The sequence below is a fragment of the Maylandia zebra genome, linkage group LG3 (assembly GCF_041146795.1).
Source record: "Maylandia zebra isolate NMK-2024a linkage group LG3, Mzebra_GT3a, whole genome shotgun sequence".
NCBI lineage: Eukaryota > Metazoa > Chordata > Actinopteri > Cichliformes > Cichlidae > Maylandia > Maylandia zebra.
In genome coordinates, this window is record NC_135169.1 from 17,696,493 (window position 1) to 17,722,099 (window position 25,607).

Consider the following 25,607-nt stretch of genomic DNA (forward strand, 5'->3'; position numbering starts at 1 on the left):
ATACGAACAAAAACACAGAATCTGCACCCGGTAAGTGAAAGTGTAAATGTGGTTTGCCACCGTTTCGCATTTTAAACACGCAATTCTTTACTTTTACTAAATAATAGCCTATGGTGAATGGCGTTAGTATCAGCACTAGCTGGTTATTAGCAGCAAAGTCTAAATTTTAACGAAAGTTTATAATAATAATAATAATGCCAAAAGATTAGCTCCAAGGGCTGTAAAAGTCTTAGGTTTGTGTTTATAAAGAACATGTTTTTTCAAGTCGAAAAAACTCAAGTAAAAAAGTTAAAGGCAACCTTTGCAAAAATACCAACAGTTGTGACTTTTTTTAGAATGCAAAATAAAATCTAATCACATTAATTGAATAAAATTGTGACAAATTTTTAGGGGACTTAGGAACATTTTATGTTGACATTTATGATTTTGCATTTGTGTGAAAAAATGTAGAATGAGAAATTTCACTCAAAAATATAATAAGCTAAGTGACACTTTACAGTTTCTCTTATGCTAACAGTTTGACTGTACATCTGATCATATTTTTGTCTTATTCAGACTCCACAGTGTTACGTTCAGTGGAATTAGACCAGGCCAGCATCTCCACACAACCCCCTGAGCCACATTTGCACTCAGTCCACACACAGTGGGAGGATCCTTCGCAACAAGACCATCAATACTGCAACAGGTCTCGCAGAAAAGATGTGCAGGATAAGATGACTCAGTGTGATGAAGTTGCATATTTCATTCTTCAAAATGATGCAGACGCTTTGCTGTACACTGGGATAGCCTTAGAAACATTTAACACACTTGTGTCGACACTGGAAGGATATGACAACAATGAATTTACCATGCCTGTCCGAGATCAAGTCCTCATGACACTTATGAAATTAAAGAGTAACCGTGTAATAGGTGACCTAAGCCGCCAGTTTCATATATCACAAAGCATGGCCAGCAAGATCATCTCACACTGGTTAGACAAGCTGGAGGAAGTTCTCCGACCATTAATTCCATGGCTGCCAAAAGAAACTATTCAAGCAACTATGCCTGAAGCCTTCAAGAAGAACTTTCCAAATAGTACATGCATTATAGACTGCAGTGAGACCCTTTTACAGAAACCCAGAAATCTGGGCTCAAGAGGGGAATCATACAGCCATTATTATTCACACAACACAGTCAAATATTTGGTTGCTGTTGCACCATGTGGACTAATCATGTTTGTGTCTGCGGCATATGGCGGCCGATGTAGTGACAAATTTATCACAATGGACTCTGGAATATTAACATACCTAAAACCTGGTGATGAAGTCATGGCAGATAGAGGTTTTACAATTAAAGACTTACTCTTTGAGAGAAAAGTTAGATTAGTAATACCCGCTTTCACAAAAAAACGTAGACCGCTAACTGAGGAACAGGTAACATACACACGTCGGATTGCAAATGTAAGAATCCATGTTGAAAGAGCAATCAGACGCTTGAAAGTCTACAAAATACTTTCACAAATTGTTCCTATAAGCATGGCTCCTAAAGTAGACAAGATACTGAGAATATGTGCTGCTCTAGTGAACTTAAGAGAGGATCTCATTCGTGATACACAATAATTGTGTATGTTATGAACAATTGTGGACTCGGGGATATTAAGATGGTTACTCAGGACATAAAGTTGTGTAGTGTAATGTAATTATTTTAAAATTTGATGTACATATATGTAGAGAGTAAATAATTCCAGGTCTCACTTTTTTATCTTGTGTTCTAGATGAAAGGTTATGTGATACAGTGTGTGTGTGCGTATGTATGTATGTATGTATGTATGTGTATATATAAAACAATTGCAATCAATCAATTGAACAATTATTACTTTTTTATTCAACCACAATGTGATAAATTTCTTAAATGAAAAAAAAATGTTTTTCTCAAATCTGCAATAATTAGTTGTGCATTCTTGACATTTTTTTGTGTTGGAAGATTACAGAAATACAGAACTATTCACAACATTTAATGTTGTCAGTTTGTCATTCATTTCCCACCATATGTTACAACTACGTAGGGCTGCTCAATTAATCGAATTTTAATCACGATTACGATCTGGGTTTTCAACGATCATTAAAAATGACTGAGCCGATTATTAGCCCCTCCCTCATGCTTTACTCTCGCGCTGCTCCGTGTGGCAAATCGAGCGCGCCGCTCTGCATTTCGAACACCGTCACGACAATTTAGAGGACCCGAGGGAAGCTCGGAAAACTAAGCAGAAGTTATTTGGAGAGAAGAGTGACTGCTGTTGGTTGAAAAGAGGTAAAAAAAAAAAAAAATTTAAGTGGTGTGGAAACATTATAGGTTCGCGGAGTCAGAGGTGGATCAAGTAGACACAGTGTGTAAACTTTGCTATGGTGTAGTAGCTGCACCACAGAGCAACACTGCAAAGTTCACTAAACATAGATGTTTACATTTTTCATTTATTTCTTATATTGCAAACATTTGCACTGTTATCAGTATTTGCACACTATTTTATATTATTTTTTAAAGTCATTATTCAATACATTGTTATTGTTAACCCTTTAAAGCCGGTCAGAGCAGCAAGCTCCGTTTTGTGTAACTATTTTTAAATCCTGCTAAGCTAGCGCAATAAATTTTTTCCATATGAAACCAGAGGAGTTGTACTTACATCTTATGCCATCAGCTTGTCTTCGGTCATGGTTTCCTTCCACATATAGCTTTGCAAAAATTGCATAAAAAGCGCTTGCAGGAACAAAAACATAATATTCCAGAAACGCGCTTTGCCGATCCGATCAGCTGTTCGTAACACTTCCCACATTGAAAAAGACGTCAACGCGAACCATCACATGTACGTCATTTCCTGCCCGAAACCGGAAGTGACGTCATTTTCGCGGAAAATGTAGTTTTTTACTTGTAGGCCTTAAAAGCCTATACTGGTGTTTTTATAAGTCATGTTTGACTTTTCTGAATAGTTGCTGGGATGCTTAGAACTCGAATTGCACTGCTGGAAATAGTTTATTTTGATGCACCTGCTGTTTTCTTTGCAAATTTGCATCATAGGATTGTTTTTTTTTTTGTTTTTCCTGCAGTATATAAAAATTGGTGTATCTCCAAAATAAAACTATGGAAGATACTCAAAATAAATTTCCTGTTGTTGTAAACTATTTTTTGCAACTTTTTTGTATTTAAAGTTTTGAGGGATAAGCCTCTTAAATTTCTCCAAGTAGGAATATATGTAAAAAAAACAAAAACGATTTTCAGTTTTTTTCTAGTTTATTGCACTTTTTTGCAATTAATGTAGTTACTATGGACTTAATACATACATATTATTAAAATATGGGCTATAACAGTTGTATTGATGTATAACAACTTGAAATGCTCCCACAAATGGCACTACAACATGTAAAAATAATATAAGCTCTGGCCGACTTGGTTCTATGGTAGGTCTTAAAGGGTTAAATAAATATCGTCAAATAATCGTGATCTCAATTTCAGTGAAAATAATCGTGATTATCATTTTTGCCATAATCGAGCAGCCCTACAACTACGTACATTTTAGTTGTATTGAAATATTTAACAGATTTCATATTGAATGTCTCCTTTCATTCACAAGACAGAGACCAAACTCTGCAGACATGTTGGTGTCTGACTGTCCCATTTATAGTTGTAACATGCATTAAACCTTGCCCATTATCTTCAAGTAGCTCTCATTTAACTGAAACCGTCCTGCTGCATACTCCTCTACAAGTCGAGGTAAGAAATATGAGAAGTAAAACCCTCTCAAGCGTTTTACTTGTTCTTTTACAAATGCTTCATCATATTGCACTGTAAATGAAACATGCTCAGTAGGTGTCCAGATCACAAGTGTGGCAGTCTTGAGCCCTGTGCAAAACATTGTAAGTTGCACTTGCATGTAATAGCCTCTGCTGCCAGTTTTCTGCAGCTGCAGTTCTCCATCTACCAGTTTGATATCGCTGCATTTCTGGGTAAGCTGCTCCGTGAGTGAAGGATAAGTCTGCACAGGACATTTTATTTCTAGAAGCACATCTGAGTCAATGACCCCGTCAGGACTCGCAGAGAGCCATGGCTCCTGGATGCTAATAACACTACCCATGTGAAGGATGTTCATACCCTGTTCTTTCAGCTGATGACAAGCTTTAACTTCATTTTCTTTACCATAGTTTGTTTCATAATTCCCACGAAAGGAAGGGTACATGTGCTCAGATAAAAATTTGTCATTTTTTGTGGTGGCACGTACTGGAACTTTTTTAGCAGAGCTTGCTGTAAGTCTGATTTTCCTGCAGTTGTGCCACAAATCAGATGCACTTTGCTCTTTTGTTTCTTCTTGTAATTGTTCTGCTTGCTCTTCAGAAACTTGAATGTATGCCTGGTAGAATGCCCTGCATGGATTACAGCTTAGTTTGTAACTGTGTGCTTGGTGTGGCTGAAAAAATTGCTCATCAACTTTACTGTTGCGGTGAGGACCTGCAGATGGCGAGGCATTGTAACACTTTCCAATTAATGTGTTCTTGAGGAGGAAAAGTGGCTTCACTGGTGCTTTGCTAACACTGTCAATAAAGTCTTGATGTGTAAGGTGATATGGTGTGTTAGGGAGAGATTGTGTCACTGCAGTCCGGGAGTTCACATGGTACTGCTGCTCTGCCCTGTGATGTCTGAAGTTTATCTGGCTTAGACGTTTAGGTTCAAGGTTCTTTGCTGTCCCTGCATTCCACCTGCGCTGCTCGTCTGTACACGCAAGCCCTGTCTTTCCACTGATCGCAGCATTCTGCACCTGTAACAAACATTAATAGTTTTTTCTCACTGTCAATACTCAAGATTTAACATAATGAGGAAGTTTACACTAACAAAAGCAGTACACGGTTGGTGTCCTGCATGTTATAGATATGACCCTGGGTCAATACACCTGAATCATATCCAAAACAGATATAAACACTGGCAAAGTCACCCATATTATCCATTTCATATTAATAGTCAGTTACTTTTTGATGCAGGAATATACATCCACAGTCAAATTTTTTTCAAAGTAGTGTGTGTGTACAAATATACATATATATAAACAAACATGTATTATACTACTGTGTCACTTCTTATAACTATAGTTGTTCTTGTCTTGTAAATTTGACCTTAATGTGCAGTCTTTTATTTTTTTTATATTTTATCTTCATGTGATTGTACAGCATACAGCCCACACAAAGTTAACGAGTGGCTTTCACATGTAAACAGTGCTCCACATAATACTTGGCTAGATGGCAGTAGCGTGACTCCTTAATCACAGCCTTTGACCAGTCCAGTGTTTCTGTTTCAGTGATTTAAACATTGTGATATCCAGATAAGTGATATACCTTCCACAGAATAGCAGCCACATGGCTACATGATCTCCCTAATCCGGCGATACAGGAACAGCCGACTGTCTCCACTACTCCACTTTCTCTTAGCATTGCCCATGCTAAGTGTTTCGCTTGATTAATACTCTGGCTCGGCTCTACAGCTGCTTTAAGAAAAATAAAGTCGCCTTGTTTGTTGAGCAGTACTTTATCAATTTTGTTGCTGTGCAGGTAATTATACGCCTCGGTGCTCTTGTAATTACGTAATTCCTCGCCATCAACGCCTTCGGAAAATACAAGGTAATTAATAATGTCGATGTAGCTAACATCGGGCCATAGTTTCATGTCATCTACCCACTCCGTGAGAAGTGACGGGTGAGGCACTGCAACTGAACTGTCCTCGCTGCTTTTTAAAACATCTCTACTGTGTATCCACCTTCGATGTGTTGCCATTTACTCCAGGTAAAACAAACTGCAGTGAGAGAAATCTTTATCAACAGTGAAGGTGTAACCCCGCAACTGTCAACAACAACGCAAGCGGAAGTAAAAAACCGGCTTCCGCTATGAATCGGGGTAATGGCGCGAAATCAGAAATACTGTGGATAGCTTACCTGCACATAGTCATTGTGCCATTATGGGTGCATGTCTGATGCAGGGGCTTTAATACCTTTCTTATATCACCACTCTGAAGACAGATGAGTGTTGTCAACAGGTTTACTGACATTCAAAAGGGTAAGACTAAAAACAAGACTAAAAATACAGTCATGTAACATACATATGTGCAGCATAATATGCATTTACATGCCACAATGCTACTACATAGCATATGTCTAATTATGTAAACTTTTTAAACTACTACTGATGCTATCCCAGACGACCTCCAAAATCGCGGGTAACTAGCTTAACAAAAGGACTAGCTTTACAGCCAAATACTACATTAGCGGGCAACATACACTCAGAAAAATAAAGGTGCCAACTGGAATTAAAAGTGGTTCTTTAGACTGATGCCATAGAAGAACCTTTTTTGGTGCCACAAAGAACCTTTCAAACAAAAGTTCTTTGAAGAACCATTTCTTTCAGTGGTTCATTGAAGAACCTTCAAAGGTGCCCCAAAGAACCATCAAGAAATGGTTCTTTGGGGCACCTTTAAAGGTTCTTCAATGAACCACTGAAAGAAATGGTTCTTCAAAGAACCATTTTTAAAAAGATCCTTCAAATGGTTCTTTAAAAGAACCATTTTAAAGAACCTTTTTTGAGTGGTTCTTTAAAGAACCATTTTAAATCTTTCAAAATAAAATGTATCATAAATTGAATTTGAGTAGGGTAAAATAAATACAAGCACATAGACATATATTAATGGTTTATTGGCACTTTGTATTACAGAAAAAGACATTTTAATGCTAAGCACAACACCACTACTAATAATAGCATATAAGTCATTTAAACAGTAATAATTAAATATCTTTACTATAAATACATATAAATATTATACTATAGATAAAACAACAATTTTTACATTAGAAATAGCAATACTTTCATAACAGACAATTAAACAACACATTTTCATCAGCATGTTTGCATTTTCAGTAAAACTATTTCAAGAACAATCTTTTTATTTAAATTATCAATGAACTGCAGCCTTAAGTTATGTAAGTTAAGTTTAATGTGAGACTCATGGTCCTTTGTTAGTCCACACTGGGATAATTTCAGTCTCTCACCTGCACTATGCTGGCAATCTATGAGATATTTAATGCATTTGCCACTCTTTGCACAGCTACTGGTACAGGTGTAGTCAGAGTTCCCAAGTTGAGAACAAATGCCTCCAAAAAGCAAAATGTCTTTTTTAGTTCACTTGGATAGGCAACATTGTAGACATGGTACAGGGAGAAGACAATACCCATCGCCAATGAAATGTCCATTTCCCCACTGTCCAGAATCCTTTTTTGTCCATCCATCTGGACATTGACCTCAGTTGAATCACTCAAGGGCTTGCCGTCACTGCTGCTGAGTACGATTGTAGGTATCGGGCTGTGTGGATCCTGAAACAGAAATTAAATTCTTGAAATGAGGAGTATAGTTTAAATAAGTATAAACAACAGCTGTCCCAATGAAAGTATAAAACTCCTGTAAAATACTGGATTTGTTCAAGACCCCCCCCCCCCTCTCACCATACCAAAAAATATATAAATTTACCTTATTTATGACGAAGAGATGAGAGGCATTTTCTTTGAAAATAGATGGCAGGAGAAGAACAGCTGTGTTTACCATCTGACCTGAAAAATAAAGAGAAATATGTAAGTATTTTCTGGCCAATTTTGTTAATACAAAGGTGTAAAGGCCATATGAGTGCCTTTATCAGGAGTTGAATGTCTTGCAGAACATAAGCATTAGTGCAGTAAATGTATACCTAATTAACTTTTCAGTGTAATTCAGTGTAAATGTTAAGCATTTATACAAAACCCCCAGAATGTTGTTCAGTTCTGTAAGTTGCTAGCTTTAAATAATTTGAGTCCTAAAGAACTTGCAAAGCAAGTCTAGCTGCCACTGAACATTTTTTGGGATAAACATTGTGTGAATGACTGAAAATCTTCATAGAGTATTTCCTTGACTTATTCGAATAATGGTGTAATTAATCGTTTTTTTGATGAAATCCACACCTACTCTCCTTCAAAGAACTGGTGGAACTGTATAGTAACGACTCTACATATGTAACGATGCTACATATAGCATCGAGGGTATATCAGTTAAATCTTAAAGTACATCATTGCAGAGACGAGACAGGAGAAATGTCAGTCTGTGGATATTGTAAAGCAGCGGTCCCCAACCTTTTTTGCGCCACGGACCGGTTTATGCCTGACAATATTTTCATGGACTGGCCTTTAAGGTGTCGCGGATAAATACAACAAAATAAAACTAGTACCGGTACCGAAAAAAAGAAAATTTATTCATAACACACGTGAAAAGACCCAGGAAAACCGAGTAAACGATAAAAACGATAACAAAATAACGCTGAAAACCGATAAAAACCCTGAAAAACTATACATTTCACACCTGAGCCTCAACTCTCGCGGCCCAGTACCAAACGACTCACGGACCGGTACCAGTCCGAGGCCCGGGGGTTGGGGACCGCTGTTGTAAGGGACACTGTGTTTACTAATGTGCTGTATGTGAAACCTTAAAAAGTGGTATCTGAGATAGGAGTTAAAAATGTTTTTGCTCATTATTGCCAAGTGCCCTCACCTTTTCTTTCAGTGTCTGTCTGGCTCTCATCAACAGATTTTAAGCAGAGGCTTTTAAGGTTGCTGTTTGGGGCTATTGACACAAGCTTCGCTGCCAACTTACTGAATCCTCGGATTACTTTTTTGTCCACATCAGTTTTAAGTAACATGGAAGCCTCTTCAAGAAGCTAAAATAAAGGATAAACATATACATATTAGCTTTGTACCATAATATATACCATTATATAGCAAACCAGAACAATCATTATTTCACACATCAATTATCATTAGAGAAGAAATTATAATTTTGCATTTGTTTACTTTAATTCTCAAGTACACATTGCTGTGCAAAAGGGATGTTTAGACTATTCTTCCCAAAAAACTATCATTGGCATCAGATTAGTCCAAAATTATCCTGTAGCATGAAAATAAAACCAAAGAGAAAGACATAGTCAATGTGGCAATTTCTGTTAGTGTTCTGTTAGTGTACTTTTATTACTCATGAAATCTGCTGAGTCAGTCACTTTGCCTGTCCTGTAGGTACATGATTATTAGAAGTCTGTATAAATGTGCAGCACATCAGTACATATTCGTGTTTTTGCTGTGCACTATTGTTATTGTTGTTTTTTGCTGCAGTTTTTGATAAAACACTCACCACAACAGGGATAGTGAGACATGGGAATTCTTGTAGAACCTCTTCAGTAGTATGCTGAAGAATGTAGTGTGTTCTGTACTTCTGTATTTTCCTGAGGTGCGTTTGAATGACATCCACATTTGGCCTAGTTTTTTGGCACTCTTGCTTAATCACTGATACATGTTGGTCGGTGCTCCTTTCATCCTCCCCATCGTCAAGAGGATTGATATCCTGGTTATTAAAAAGTTTAGCAAATATTGAGAGAAAAAACAAATAAACAATACTTTTAACTTTTATGTACAATTTAAAATGGCAAACAAACATTGAGCATATTTAACTTGCCTTGGTTTTTTTTCAAAAGGATACAGGGCTGGATATCTGATGATCTTTTTCTTCCTGAATTTGGAACTGAGTATTTCTGTCTCATTTTTTCAATTTCCTCTACGTCTACTAGTGGTCTTCTTTCCTTTTTAAACTTGTTCCTGAGAGACTCATGCAGAGCATCCTACAAATGATAAAAATGTAACTAATTATTCATAAATAGGTGCAACTAGGTCCTCCCTTTATGCAAGACATTTACCAGAAAACTTTGAGTGACATAAAGCTGGTAGGTTTGCTGTAATCATGTCATAACCTAATTAGTTCCTATTTACAGATCTCTTCTTTAACTCTTAGGAGTTGATCGAACACATGATATAAAGGTTTGGAGCACTTTAGATTGGCTAAATACACTATAAAAGGTAGATAAAGTATTAATGGCAATATGTCCTACAAGCATACTCGTCATGATCTTTCAGTCTATATGTTAATACCTCTACCTTTTAATAATAATGTATACTTTATTGATCCCCACAGGGAAATTTCTCTCTTTGCATTTAACCCATTCACTCAGTGAAGCAGTGGGCAGCCACTAATCAGGCGCCTGGGGAGCAGTGTGTAGGGACGGTACCTTGCTCAAGGGTACCTCAGGGTAGCCGTTCAGTTGATTCAAACCCCCGACCTTCCGATCATGGGATAACCACACTACCTACTGAGCTATCCCTGCCCTATTTTCAAATTTAATTTTTTAAATACAAAAACTACACTATCCTGATACAAAGGCAAACAGAGCTAATATAATGCTGAATTTCACACCATTCACTTGAGAATTCACAGAGAAATGAAACAATTAATTTAAAAGAGCAATTGATATTTTATTTATTGTTTGACCATACTGCACGACATCTGCCTCAAAAATCACAATACTAATACTTGTATTGTAGTGGCCACAAGGGAACAGATAACCTCTGAATATGTAGCAATGAAAATGTTAGCATGTTACACTCATTAGCCAATAATTGGGCAATTCAAAGACAATTTGTTGGACAATTGTATCAATGTTTGCTTTTCAGGAATACTTACATATCCAGAGCCATAACTCTCCTTCAAAAAAGGAAAACTCAGAAGGACAGTCCTCAGAAGGTCTACATACTGCACATGAGAGGGATACCTGCAAATTTTGAATGATGAACTTAAATTCTGATGTACATACTGTATTTTAAATGGATCAAATCTTAATTATATATAGACTTACATTGTCTCATTACTCAAGTGGTCAAACAGTGCTTGAATAAGCATGTTTTTGAGTCTGTTCTTGGTGGGTGACTTTAGTGCTGCATCTTTATTGGTCAACGCAGTGAGCACAGCTGGAGGAAACTGCACTTTGCAGTTAAACATAGGTTGGAGTGCTGACACAGTATGCTTTTCTTTGTGTTGCCTTCCACTGCAAGAAGAAGTAAGAAGTATGTTTAGAGTTTGTCACAAGACATGAATATACGTGTCCTTGTGTCCTGCATCAGGAATATCCGCATATTTAAAACGTACAATAACAGCTGCTGAACTACAGAAACAGAATCATAACAGAGAGTAAGAGTGGCTGTGACATTTCAATTTGAAAGTAAATGGGTGTGTGATGCACATCAACGCTGGAGAAACAGAACAGGGCTTGCGTCAACCCCTTGCCCCCCACCCTCCAACACCATAAACCTAGGGGAGGGGAAACACTGGATTGTATGAATGTACAATTCAGTGAATCAACCAGTCAACTTAAGACTCACTCTTTCAGCTTCTCTACAGCAGACAAAAATTTCACTTGGTCTTTCACTTTTGGAAAAAGACGCTCACTCATTCTTTCAGTCATCTGCAGAAGTGTCGATCCATCGATTTCATTGTCTGTGGCACAGAAAAACAATAAGACACGATCAAAACAGAAATGAGCATGTCGAAGATAAAGAATAAAAATATTATAAAACATTACTAAAAAAACAGCTATGAGTTCATTAGTGACTATAGATGATGACAGACCTGTGGAATAGCCAAAAAGTGGTTAAAATCATTTTAACAGTGGTTGACAACTCCTAACTAAAAAGTCATGGTTTAGGATGTATCTTACCTAACTTTGGTATGGACTGCCTTAAAAGGTCGGTGGATCAGTGTAATGAAGTCTTGACCATCACATCTGTATGCGTCCAAAGCATGAAAGTCTACCTCATCCCCAGGCTTGAATATCAACAGATCATCAGTCTCTCTGATGTGGTATGATTGAAGGTGTCTTATAAACTCCAGTGTTGTGAAAAGTCTTCCAACAAGAAACCAGTTGGCCCTGATATACACAATCAGGACTATTTTCACAAACAGTGGAATTTTCTCTGCATGCACAAGTTCCAAAATGAAGAAATCTCCAACTGCATATTTTACAGAGTTTAAAATGATGCATTTACTTGTCCAGAGTTTCTCATCCACAGTAACGGCTGTCTCCAAGTTTTGCAAACAAATCTGCAAGTTCACTGGAAGTTCTTGAAGTGATAAGTTATTAACTGCTGCTTGTGTATGATCGCTCCTGATGATCCGTTCAGGCTGCCACTCCCAGCATTGACGAAGCTGATTCCTCTTTGCCAAAGTCTGACAAATATTAATATAGTTATTGGTGATTCTTGCTACTGTCTTGAAATATTGATGTCTGGCTTCAAACCTCATGCACCAATGAGAGCGGAGTGACCCATAATCAAGGATGAGCTGAGGATAATGTAGCAGAAAATGCAGCTTGGGTGTAAACACACCAGGAAACAGATTGATGAAATCTGTCAAAAAGTAAGTGATCAGTTCATGTAGATTACTAATCCAGTCAGTGCTGATGGTTGGAGCAAGAATAATCTCTCCTATTTCTCGAACCAAAAGATAAAGCTGCCAAAACTTGTTACCCTTTTCAATCCTGGAGCCTATGACGAAAGGCAGAGTCCTAAATAATGTCCATTTCTCAACAGCAGTTCCAGAGATATTTCCATCCAGTGCTACCTTCTCAGATATTAGAGCAGGTTTGGAGGTGCAGTCATTCTGTCCAAAACTAAAAGTCCTTATGCTGTCATTCACCTCTTGGATAGTAACGGTTTTGTCCTCGTGCAAGGCTTTTACAACAGACTTCAAAACAAGAGGAATGACCCCCTCAAGAAAATCATGTATTACATCAGGTGGGAATGCATTTGTGGTATCAAAATATGACAGCTTGTTGAAGGCACATGGGCCAGTTACACCATACACTGACCTACAGTGGGGGTCATCTTCAACACATTGCAGATGGTATGCATGAACAGTCTTTGTTCTAAGAACACAATCTCCCTCACTAATGATCCTAGACAGGTCCTTGTAATGACACATACAAAACCTGCATATTCTACCATTACTGAATGAGCAGCTAAAACCTGCAAGTGTGTGAGAGGTTAGGTTGTCTGCAGATATTGTGGCCAGACCACCTTTGATGCAGTACTGTCTGTCTTCAAATTTTAATCGTAATCCACGTTCTTGCAAAACCTGTAGGTCACAAATTAATGGTTCTAATATTTTCTCAAATCCATATGTTTTCACCAATCTATGTTTGACAAGTATCAACAGATGAATATGTCTTAAAACAGATCTGTCTTTTGGTGGAATATTTCCCAAAGTAAAATAAAATGCAGACACTTTATGTAGACGTTTCTTTGATCCTAATGGATTAGCAACTTCAAATTCATCACTGTACAACTGAATTCTCAAATGTGGGTTGTCTGTGTTAAAAAAATCACTTTCTTTGTAAATTTTCCCATCACTAAAATCTGTTAAGGTTTCAGGAGCACGGGATTCTGGCCTAAAAATTTGTCTTAAAATGTTAGGATCATTACATATTAATTCTAAGACTTTTAGAAGTGGCATATACTGAAAAGTGTCCTGTTTCCCAGTAAAAGGATCTATCCCCAGGATACATTCAACAGGTTCAATCAGGTTTAATTTCTCAACACAGTATCTGTCTAGTTGATATGTGTTGCTGACTGCACTGAAGCAATGTTCTACCAAACTATTGTCATCAATATAATGAAAACTTGATATATCAAAATTAAGAGTCTGCAAACATTTAGAAAATATCTCCCTATAGTTTTCAATAAAATACTTGAAAAGTGACTCTACTTCAATAAGAACAAATGTTTGAACTTTTCTATTTACAATACTTTTCTCTTGAAGATTCAAGGAAAACAATGCCAGTTGTTTTCTCACAGTCTCTGTAAAGTTCTCTACAAGTTCACTCAGAGTTCGTTCAGATGATCTGGGAAATTCAACAGTTTCCTGGATGACAGGGTCACAGTCTGGGGCAGACTCTAATCCTTGTTTCTGATATTTATGTTTCTTCCTTGTGTGATTTTTCAAAGATTTCACAGACAAAAACTTTCTGGGACAGTCTTCTAGTCTGCAGACAATGAAGAATCCACATTCACTTTCATGGTATATCTGTTGATGTTTCAGCAGTTTTTCATATGTTGGTTTTCTTGTGGAGCACTGTGGACACTGATATGGCATATCCATAGAAATGCTCACCTACAAAGACCTGTTGATAATCTGCCAATTCATTTTCCCCAAGCCAAAGAGATACTTCTCCAACAGTCCACTGCTGAGCCATGATCTGTTAAAACAAAACAAAATGCCATTACATTGTTTTATTCTGTGACATCAAAAACTTATTTATTTTTTATTCATTCATTTTCCAAGCCGCTTTATCATCATAAGGATCGGAGGGGTGCTGGAGCCTATCCCAGCTGTTTTTTTTAGGCGGGGTAGACCCTGGACAGGTTGCCAGTCCATGGCAGGGTCGTCATTCAGATATGTATGTTTGGATTGTGGGTGGAAACCCACACAGAAACAGGGAGAACATGCAAACTCCACACAAAAAGGCACCCGGTTGACCCCGGGAATTGAACAGAGTCTTTCTAGCTGTGAGGCAGCAGCGCTAACCACTATACCACCGTTTATTCTAACTTTTAAGCCTTCTTCAGATAAATATTGATTATTTTATGCTTTCGATTATCTGGTCTTGTTAGTATAATGACCTCTTTTTTGCCTAATATATGATGTTGGATAAATGAAATGTACATAAAAAAAATTTAACTATAATAAAAACGGACATTATCTTGGTAACATCAAATGACTGGAGCATAATTTGTCAACTACTCTGAAAATAAGTTATACAGTAACAGTCAAAGACACAACTTCTCATGTGTCACATTTCTGTTTATTCAAAACACTTATGCATTGCTGTATTTTATACAGCTACTCCACAATTCAAAGTACAGGCTACTGAATTTCTGAGTTTCTAGACCAGACACAGAGCTCACACAACAGGCTTCAGGCGCCATTTTGGTGACTTTAACCATATTATTAATTTTAATATCTGTCTAGCTGACATTAGTTTATGTACGCAGCACGCAATATAGCCACATATTTTACAGGCCAAATTAATTGGGAGCACCTTCACTTAATTGTAACAGTGGTTTTGTTAGGAAAACAGTTCTTTATACCAGATACTAAACTGCGTTAACGTCAAAGGCTAACGTATCTAACCATTACTGTTAGCACAACATTAACAGCAAGCTACAATGACGAGTAACAAAAACAAAACAATAAAAAGGTTTTATGAAAATGTTTTACCTTTTCCAACAGTCCAGGAATCCAGAATCCTTTAAAGACCAGCAGGTACTGAAGACTGTTATCCACTGGCAACGTCCGAGAGAAAGTTTTCTTTCCGTTAGAAAGTTCAAGGCTCGCGCGATCTGTGTGCGCATGCGCATCCCTACAGTTGCCCCCCCCCCTTTGGTTGTACTACGTGTTCTAACGTCTCTCTCTCTCCCTGTCATTTATTTGGCTTGACACATATAATAATAAATTGCGCAGTGATAAACAAGTACTCAGATCACATGTGCAATTATTATTTACTTATATTATTTTATAATTTGACTTTACATACTGCTGGGTGGTTTGTAAAGTTCACAGTAACTAGTATTATCATTATGATATATACATATATATATATATATATATATATATATATATATATATAGAGAGAGAGAGAGAGAGAGAGAGAGAGAGAGAGCGCGAGAGAGAGAGAGAGCGCGAGAGAGAGAGAGAGAGCAAGAGAGAGAGAGAGAGAGAGAGATCTGATATAGATCAGTATCTGAATCTGTCTAATATCCCCCGAATGGATTGTTAATTTATAAATTCACCATATTCATAAACGGCTTAATAATAAATTCTATATTCTGTTACCACATTATTTGTGATCAGTGGGTTTGCAGGGTGGGTGCTGGGGGTCTTCAGGCTTTGGCACCCACCCCTGCCATCAGAATATTTTTAAGCAAGTGTTTCTAACTTTAATTTGAATATTCAGTATCCCACCATCTGCCCCCCCCCTCCCCCCCCCCGCACACAAACAAAACACACAGTATAATTTAAACCCTCATTAAAGTGAATATTATTTATGCCATTTTACACCAACAAACTCAGATAGCTAAGGATGAAGAACCTTTTGTTCTTTAAAGAACCATTTGTAATAGCTGAAGAACCATCCACAAAATAAAAAGGTTCTTTGACGTATGATGGTTCTTTAAAGAACCATGAAGACATCTGAAGAACCATTTAAGAACCATAATTTTTCTGAGTGTATTACACAAAAAACAAAGTTGCAACTTATACTTTAAGTACATACCGGCGATACAACCATAAACAGAAGATGTGGACAGTATTTTTTCCATCAGGACACCATAAACTGTGTGCCGATATGTTTCCCTTCTTCTTGCTCACTTGCTTTGCTTGACTGAGCGGACTTCCTGTTCAATAAAGTTTTTTCAAAAATAAAGCCGTTTCTAAAGTACATTACTTGGAGCAACCACAGAGGGCGCTGTAAACACATAATAAATAACAACTGACTGAGAATGATATTTTAGTGATACAACATTTTACAACTTTTAGTGATAACAGAACAGACATGTCGCAGCTGTTTTACACATTCACTGTTTCTTTCAAAAGGTACTCTGTAGATTTGTAATAGCATTAATGGCATCTAATGGCTTGTCATGAAATCAGTTAATAACTCTGTTGTAAACAGTTAAAAACAGATAAACAGTTAACTCTGCTATATGGAAAAATATCAAACATCTTCTCAGTGGCATCAGTAGATTTCCTTCTCTCCTAACGTGCAGATGACAGTGTGTAACTTATGAAAACAAAGGGCAGAATAGGAGTACATTTGATAATATCATGTCACAGGGGTACCCCAGAATATAAAAGAGGGGTTTCACATAAATCAGTATCACAAGATATAGCATTAAATTAAGTCCCTGCCAACATGTGCCAAGAATATAAGTTATGCTGTGACTTTTCATTGATTACACTTAATTTATAAATCCATTCAACCCACTCTCCTCTTTCTGCAAACTATCATTTTATTCCACACACGCACACACAAGTATACTATCAGCTGACTTTTTCCATTGTTCTGGAAAAACTTGTCATAAGTCCTACAGCCACTACAGGGACTTATTGTGTGTCTTATGTTCATAAGGGAAGCTGGCTGATAATTTTCTTAGAAACAAAGTCTCCACATTTAATGTTGGTTAAGACCAGATTATCTGCACTTTCACATTTCAACAAACCAATATAAATTCCTCACATGCTGCATGTCTTGTCAATGGGTTGATAGGTATCATCTGACTAGTACACAAATACAGACTATTAGTGGCAGCTTGTCAATAGTGCATCACATACATTACATAAGTAAAGTTTGCTCATGCAACATATGTGGATGCCTGTATGTACTTGTCCAAATCCGTCTTGTGGTCAAATTAATGACTTTATCCATACAAGTTCTTGCGAATAATATAATTATGTTTCTCAATCAAAAACTGAAATCTACTGGGATTTTACCACACAATCATCTATATAGATTACAGAGAATATTCCAAAAGAGGAAATTCCAGTAAGAGGCAGTTCTGTGGGTGAGAATGCCTTGTTTATGTCAGAGGTTAGAAGAGAGAAGCCAGATTGCTTCAAAATAATAGGAACTCAAAAGTAAGTCAACAACTTGTTGCAACAAAAGTATGCAAAACAGCGGCTCTGAAGACACAAGACATCAAACCTACAAGCATGTAAGTTAGTGTGCAAATATATATGCAGCCCAATATAGCATCACCTCCTACTATAGTTGTTAGATCACAGTGGAAGATTCATTTCAATTTTATGTATATAGCACCAAATCACAACTAAAGTGGCTTCAAGGTGGTTAACAAACGAAGACGTACAAAAGCAGAAGTAGCAGTCCTGCTAAACTTATAAAAACAGGAACTTGCAATAGGTCATATCTCAAATGACCATTTAAAGGTGTGAAGTCTTGCTACAAATGCAGAATTGTGTATAAACAATGAAAAGAGCAGCGTGTAGAAATACTCCTATTTCTAGGGTGCTGGGGGCTTCCCATGATGCACCATGGCAGGATAACTAAGAGAAAATCCAGGGTCATGTGATCCAGACATAACTGTAAGCTTTATAAAAAGGTTTTAGCCTAATCTTAAATGTAGAGAGTCACCCAAATCCAAACTAGGAGCTGGTTCCCTATAAGAGGGACCTGAAAGCTGAAGGCTCGGCCTCCCAGTACAAATTGAAAACATATATGGTTTGTGAAAACAACACTCAAAGAAAAGCTGCAGTGAATTGCATGATTTAATTCAAATCCTGCAGTGGTCGGTGTGATCTTTTTTCAGGTGCTTGTTATATTTCACTTCCTGCTCCCTGTGAAGAAGGTTTATTTCCTGTGTGTTCTATAGATTACTGAAGAAAAGATGACTCAATGTTTTAGTACAAAAAATGTGAAAAGGAATCTTCCTTCCAATCCAGTAGATGTCTGATTGAATATTGTAGAATGTTGTCCTTACTATTGGTAGGGAAGATAAACAGTTTTTTTTGTTTTGGTTTTTGTTTTTACAAAGTCATACTTTGTAAAAATGATATCCTTGTAACTGGATATCTTCAGTCACCCACTGGCATCTCTAAAGTTCTGATTATGCACCTTATTAGTGAGAAGTCATCATGACACCTTAAAAAAACAGCTGAGTGGAACAAAACAAAAGTACAAGAGGTGTGTGTAGCTTAATAAAAGCAGATGTGGTCTGTCTGGTAAGTCACGTAATGACTGTTGATTTAAGAGTAAGCAGTTTATTTAAGTCTAACAGTGAAACCTCTGCCTATCATCTTTGGTGTGTCTATGCAGGACACTATGTTTAGAAGGGACACATTTCATTACTAGAAACAGAAACTGGGTCATTTTTAACTCAATTGCATGTTTAAAGTACCGGTAATTAAAGTTCATTTGAAACCACACTATCTCATCTCTCATCTCCTCTGAGGTGTGTGAAATGAAAATAAAAAACACATACTTGTATACTAAACCACCAAAAATATATGCTCCAGTGAGCATTTGCAGATAATAAGCATTTGCTTTTATTCTTTTAATCAACTTATTAATATGTGTTTCTTGTTTTGTTGCAGCCATACGTGAGGTCAATTTGAAAATATATAGCCCCCTCGAGGTGCTTTATATTTTAAGCAAAAGACTGTATTTTAATACACAGAAAACCCCAACAATCAGAAAACTCATTATGTTCAAGAACTTGGCAGCAATAGGGAGGAAAAAACATCTGCTGTGACTGAGTGGGGCCTGAAGGGAGAGAAAAGAGAAAAAAAGACACAGAGAGATACACTGTAGAATAAAGTTACAAATGTCTTTTCCACGAAACACATTTGAGGGTAAGAAGATGCAGCAATGATGAAGACCCAGGATCTTCCATTGCTCTCCAGGACACAAGGCCACACATCTCAATGACAAACCTGTGTCCACCTAAGAGGAAGGAGGAAGACAGAGCTCTCAAAGCCAATGGACAAGAGCCCCAAAGAACTAGAGGAAATGGACAGCCAATCCTGCTAGAGGCTAGCTAACAAGAGCCGAGAAGAGTCTTGTGCCAGATGTCTAAGACCCACCAGATACAAGTTGTAATATTTGTTTATTTGGCAATTCTTGTTAGTGGTATAAAATTAAAATGATTCATTAACAATAAAAATAAATATATACTGGCTTTATGTCCGCTATTGTTTAGTGATGAGTATCACAGCACATGAAGCCTCAAAAACCAGGATTTCAGGAAGTACGTTAAATACAGAAACCACTTAGAGAGCCAAAGAAATTTCAGTTCTTAAAACCAAACAGGATCAAACAAAAACAAACAAAAAAACCCTACAAATCTTTACTTTCAGTTCCTCATGCTCAAACAATAATATATTGTGTCTAAAGAAGTCTTAAATAGAATTTCAGTGTTAGAGAGGAACGTTAGTTAAATACCAACGATAAACACCAATAATCTAACAAAATACACTACATTCAAAAAATGTAAATTACATTTTTAGAGCTATCTAAAAAAAAAGATCAGTCAATAAATCAGGGGATATTGTTTCTGTGCAGATTCATAATGTGTGTTACTGTCACTATCAAAATGATAACACACTGTTTTTATACACTGCAATCCCATTAACACATTCCATCAACCATTGGGCATTTCTGAAACCTACACACGACATTCAAATTAAATTCAGCTCAAGGTATATGACGCATAAACTGGATCTAGAATTTTTATGGGGTTTTTAATAATATAATATATAATAATACAATTAAGAAACATAGATTTAGCAGAGTCCATCTTACATCCGCTTCTAGTCCAAATGACATCACACATGGCCTTTAATATACATGATAAAAAATTTTTAATAAAAAAGTCACAAAGAAGTAACTGAATAATTTATTTGTTCTTCCTTTCATGACCACAGTAGTCTTTCACTGAGCTCTCTGCAAACTTGCAAAGAGCTCAGTGTACCGGTACACTGAGCTCTTTGCAGAACTTTGGAGACACTGTGGTTGTATCACAGACTTAAACACTGAGAAGATTAAAAGACATTTAAACTCATGAGATTGTGCCACGTAAAATAATTAATATACACGACTGATCTACTTCTATGCCCAAAATACATAGTTATACTAGACAGATAATGTGTGTTTTTTGTTTTCTTTGTTTTGTTTTGTTTCAAACAGGTCCATGACAAAATATCAAAATATCTAAACAGGTTAGCTGGTGATAAAAAAATATCTGTCTATATCTACATATCTATTCAAAAAATTATCCTCTCGCCCCTCTCGCCCCTGCAGACGGTCTTTACCCTTCCATGAATGCTCCTCCTCTTGCTCCTTGCGTGAGGACAGAGCATCTCCTTGGTAGATCCTGCACTTGATGGCAACATGCTATTCGCTTGAAGATGGCCTCTAGTGTTGTTCCCCACATCCCCACAGAGTTCCTGATGGCTCTTAGTCCTGTTGATCTAGGATCCAAGTGTGGGGCATCGAGTCATAGGCTTTCTTGCAGTCAATCCAGGCGGTGCACAGGCTGGTCAGTATGGTCTTGCAGTCTCGGGTGACTGCTCTGTGGTAAACAGAGCAGTCTGTCTAAATTGCATTTGAATTTGAATTAAAGTAACATGTAGTAATAACAATGCCTCATGTCTCTGTTGCAAAACTAGAGATTGGCTTTTATTTGTCACTTATCCATAGATATAATTTTCAAAGGCTTCTATTAAAACTCATTCACTGCCATTGACGTCTATAGACGTCAATTACGGCTGAGGAGGAGGAGAGGGAGGGGGCAGGTGTGGGATTTGAAGGGGAAGGTGACTGGAAAGGCAGAAAAACCCCAAGGGCACCTTACAACACCGACCCTGATAGCAGGCTAGACGGTGACCTAGGCAGGCACCAACTTGAAAAACTGAAGCCCACCAGCAGTAAAAGTAGACCTGCAAGGAGGTGCAGGGTTTGCGCACGTAAGGGATTGCGCAGTGAGACAAAAATGTGGTGCAAGTCTTGTTGTGTGCCCTTGCATCCCGGAAAGTGTTATAATGATTACCACACAAAAGTGAATTATTCATTGTGAATAAATGTTTCACTATGTACATTTTATTTTTTCATATATTTGTAAATAAATTGTTTTGATAAAACATAACCTTTCTCAGTGTTATTTCTGTTTTATAGAAGTGAAAAACTATTTTATATGTTAGAGGTGTCACAAAGCAAGAAATATTAGTGTCAAAGGCACTTTTCTGCTTGAAATGTATTTTTCACAAAAAGCTCGTTTTCTCCCTTTTTTTGGTCAAAACAGGCATTTTTGGTGGAACCCACCTCTCTTCTACAGCTGATTACTAAAGAATGGAAAATGGTAGAAACAAGCTTTTTTTTTTGGATGAAAGAAGAGAGTCTGTTCTTCATTTTGGTAGGTTCAGCGTTTATATGATCATAACACACAGTTTTCTGTGGCTCTTCAAAAATGAGTAAAAATGCTCAAAAACCCTGGCAGTGGGGAGTTACCTGATTTGAAAATGGCTGGCAGTGAATGAGATAATATATATATATATTATAATATATATGTATTCATATATATTCATATATATATATATTCATTTTTACAATTTTGTTGCTTACAATTGTGCACATTTTCTATATAGCATGGTCATTCCAAGGCTGATGTTTTCTTAACACCACCAGCAGCAGAGTGACCCATAAAATGGTGCCAACAGTTCTTAGCAGGAAGTAGAGAAAAACAGGAAGTTGATCATAACAAAGGAGAGTCACCATCTCATTGTCTGTAAAAAAAACAAAACACAACAAAAAACATCCTTACTTAATATATACAAAAAGTAAAATTTGGGTTTAAATAACCAATTATTATTTGTTCTTGTCAAAAAGATTTGATTTGATTTGACAATATAAAACTCTCTGTCCAGAGGACAAATGATGCTCTGTCATACTTTCAAATACATGCATCCACTGTACAGGCAGGTGATACAAGCCCAGTTATACTGACAATGAGTTTCTTTATTAAAACCCCTGGAGAGTCTTGGGTCGATTTGTGGCTCTAAGACCGATAGTGTATGCATTTTTCTAAGACCCTCCAGGGGTTAAAGCAATAAAAGGGTCAAATATTCCAGGCGAGTGAAAACATTTCAGTTTATACTGGGTATGATACGATGCTATCATATGATCACACTGCCAATTCTAATTACATTAGCACATGCAATGAGTTCTTAGTGAATTTCTAATAATATTTATTATTAATGCATTTATTCTGAATAAATGCTAGCTATTGTCTAGTCTTTTCTAGTGGATATATTAGGTACAGTTTGATTTACTAAAGCATTAGAGTATGTCATGTAATATAAGGCACTAAGATTTTTTTCCCAAAATGCCTGTTCTTGGTTTTTTGCAGTTTTGCAGTGTCTTTACAGAAACAAACCCTCCAATGTTGGTTGGAAGCTTTTGTCTCTCATTTTGAAGAAGTAATTATTTGTCTCTTTGTCTACCAAACTGAGTTCCAACGTTTAGTGGGGGATTAATATATGTCCATATTTTATATGAAGTGTAGGCCTCTGACAGCCTGAAAAGTATGTGACCTGAAACACATCTCAAAATACATTACACCACCACCACACACACACACACACACACACACTTATGTATACCAGTAATGTGGGCTCTCACCTGTGCTGTCTCTGCTTCTGACAGCCAGCCAGCTCTCAGGTGATTCTCCAGCTCCTGAGATGCTGCACTTGTAGAGTCCTTCATGAGACTTGTTGATATTGCGGATGATCAAAGTGCTGGTGGAGATGCTCTTGATGAAGATACCATTTTTATAGAAGGATATGGAAGTGGAGGTTTTGGTGAAATCTGTGCTGTTTTTACAGCGCAGACTCACAGTGTTTCCCTCCACCGCAGGAATTAAAGGGCTTTCCAGGATCACAGGACCAGCTGTTATAATTATAATATATGGTATAATTAGACGTTTATAGCTCAGCACAAATGAAAATCATGTGTTTGAAACCTGTTTCTCATAGGATTTGAGCACTTTGATGTCCAGTATGTTATCATTTTTTTTCTGTGACACTCCTGTTGAACTCTAATTTTCTTTCTTTTTTTCACTTGCACAGGCCAACACTTAGCAGATATATAATTATCAGAATATTTAGCTGATTTCTCAACAAGCCCTCAGTATGGTGGTGTACTTTAGCTCATAAAACACATTTTAATATGCAATTCACCACAGATTTCTTTACCAACATAAACATAAATGTCAGTGAACACAGATACAATAAACTTACGTGAAATGGTGATGTTTACAGGGTTGCTTTTCTTTCCATCTCCGCTCTCACACCAGTACTGTCCGCTGTCTTCGATATAAACATTTCTGAAGATGCAAATGGACCCACTGAAAACTCCCCAGCTAGTCCCACACGCTGTATCAACATCTGTTGCTTTCCTCATTAGTTTCCATCCAAGAGACACATCAAACTCCTTACAGTCAAAAGACACTGTGCTGTATTCATAGTGCTGAGAAGTGTTTGGAACAACATGAGGAAAAGCTGAATCTATTGACAAAGAGAAAGACAGGACCATTAAAATATGTCAAGTGACAATTAACAAATCAAACATAGAACCCTGACTGACATTAATCAGAAAGTTACTAAATTGTGCAAAGGAATCAAATTAACTTTCACGTACTTGTTTGAGCATCACAACTATCCCAAATTTGTATCACCAGCAGCAGCCAGGTATTTATCACTGAAGAAACAAATAACATGTGAAAATTTAAAAGATAAGTGAATAAAAGACACATTTAAATAAAATATAACTCAACTTGACCCACAGGTGATCTTATGGCTTTGTTAGACTTTGGAGGGAATGTTGCTGAATGCAAAATTAAAGGCTATGACAAAATAATGTGAATTATATACCATAGTCTTGATGGTAATATGTTGTCAGTGAACTTGTTTATAAACCTACCCTTCCCAAAATGTCCAAAAAATAAATAATATTATAATAATATATCAGATTTGACTGGATCACTGTGACTTGTCCATCAGCTTCCAACTTAATAAATATATTTCTGCTTTAAGTATACGGTATTTAACAGAGAACAATATTTATTAAGCTGAACATATCAGGACATCTGAAAGGACACCTCATGGGAACCTCCTAAATTAAGTGTTTCAGGCATGTCCTGAAGACAGAAGCAGACCCAGAATTTGCCGGCGAGATCATGTTTCTCAGCTGGCTTAGAAACTGGAGATGGTCGAAGAGAAAGTGGTGTAGTCATCTCTGCTTAGATTGCTAACCTGTACTGAATCTTTTTTTAATCCTGTTCTTTCATGTAAATTAGTATATGTTCAATGCTCCCCTGGATAAAAAAAATCATGACCTTAGTAGTCATTAAATAAACCTCACAAAAACAAATTCACAGCCTCTTTTCACACAGTTCGAGAAGTGTTGTGGTTGTACTGCAGATAGTTTGTCAAGCTGAAACACTAAGATTTAAAAAAGAATAGGCGAGTTACATAAATATGAATATAGAGACGCTGTGTGGTTTGGAAACTCTGCAAAGGGTTTGAGCAGTATTCATGTCTTTAAAACTTCACAGCCTAATGTGGTCATTGAATGAATTTGTATTTCTTCTTATCAGACTTTGCATGTAATCCTGCTATGCTTTGTGTTTGGCCAGAAAACAGCATTGCACAAGGCTCATCACCAAAATCATCAAAATACTGAATATGTTTTAAAGAAAAATTAAAGTTACGCTCACAGTTGGAGATTCTGATATTTGTAGAATCAATAGTGCTGATACTCTTCTGGCGAAAGTTTAATACTAATGTATTGAGCTACAAATTATTACAACTGCTAGATAAAAAGCAGCAGCAGCCCCTCAGATGTGTAACAAACTCAGTACTCACACAATCTAATGCAGAAACATGTAACCTCCATGTTGTCTTGCTGACAGATCATCACACCGATATGCAGTTTAATATAACTAACAACCTCTTCCTGTTTGGCTTACTGCTGAAGTATAGAGGTGTCAACTTTCTACTGTAGCATGAGGTCTTGGTCTGGTATTATGACCCCATACAGGCAACTGATCTGCCCAAAAAATACCTTTACAAGATACCTCATGG

At 37.0% G+C, this 25,607-nt stretch overlaps 1 protein-coding gene across 1 annotated transcript; it reads right to left on the reverse strand.

Moving 5' to 3' along the window:
* Positions 1 to 6,613: 6,613 nt before the first annotated feature.
* LOC112430631 (uncharacterized) lies at positions 6,614 to 15,278 on the reverse strand. Its single transcript, XM_076880300.1, has 8 exons — positions 15,177 to 15,278; positions 14,070 to 14,154; positions 11,285 to 11,399; positions 10,762 to 10,950; positions 10,590 to 10,677; positions 8,577 to 8,742; positions 7,530 to 7,609; positions 6,614 to 7,375 (listed from the first exon to the last, which is right to left on the reverse strand). The coding sequence occupies exons 2-8, from the start codon at positions 14,149 to 14,151 to the stop codon at positions 7,073 to 7,075; spliced, it is 1,023 nt and encodes a 340-aa protein (XP_076736415.1). The 5' UTR covers positions 14,152 to 14,154; positions 15,177 to 15,278; the 3' UTR covers positions 6,614 to 7,072.
* Positions 15,279 to 25,607: the final 10,329 nt, after the last annotated feature.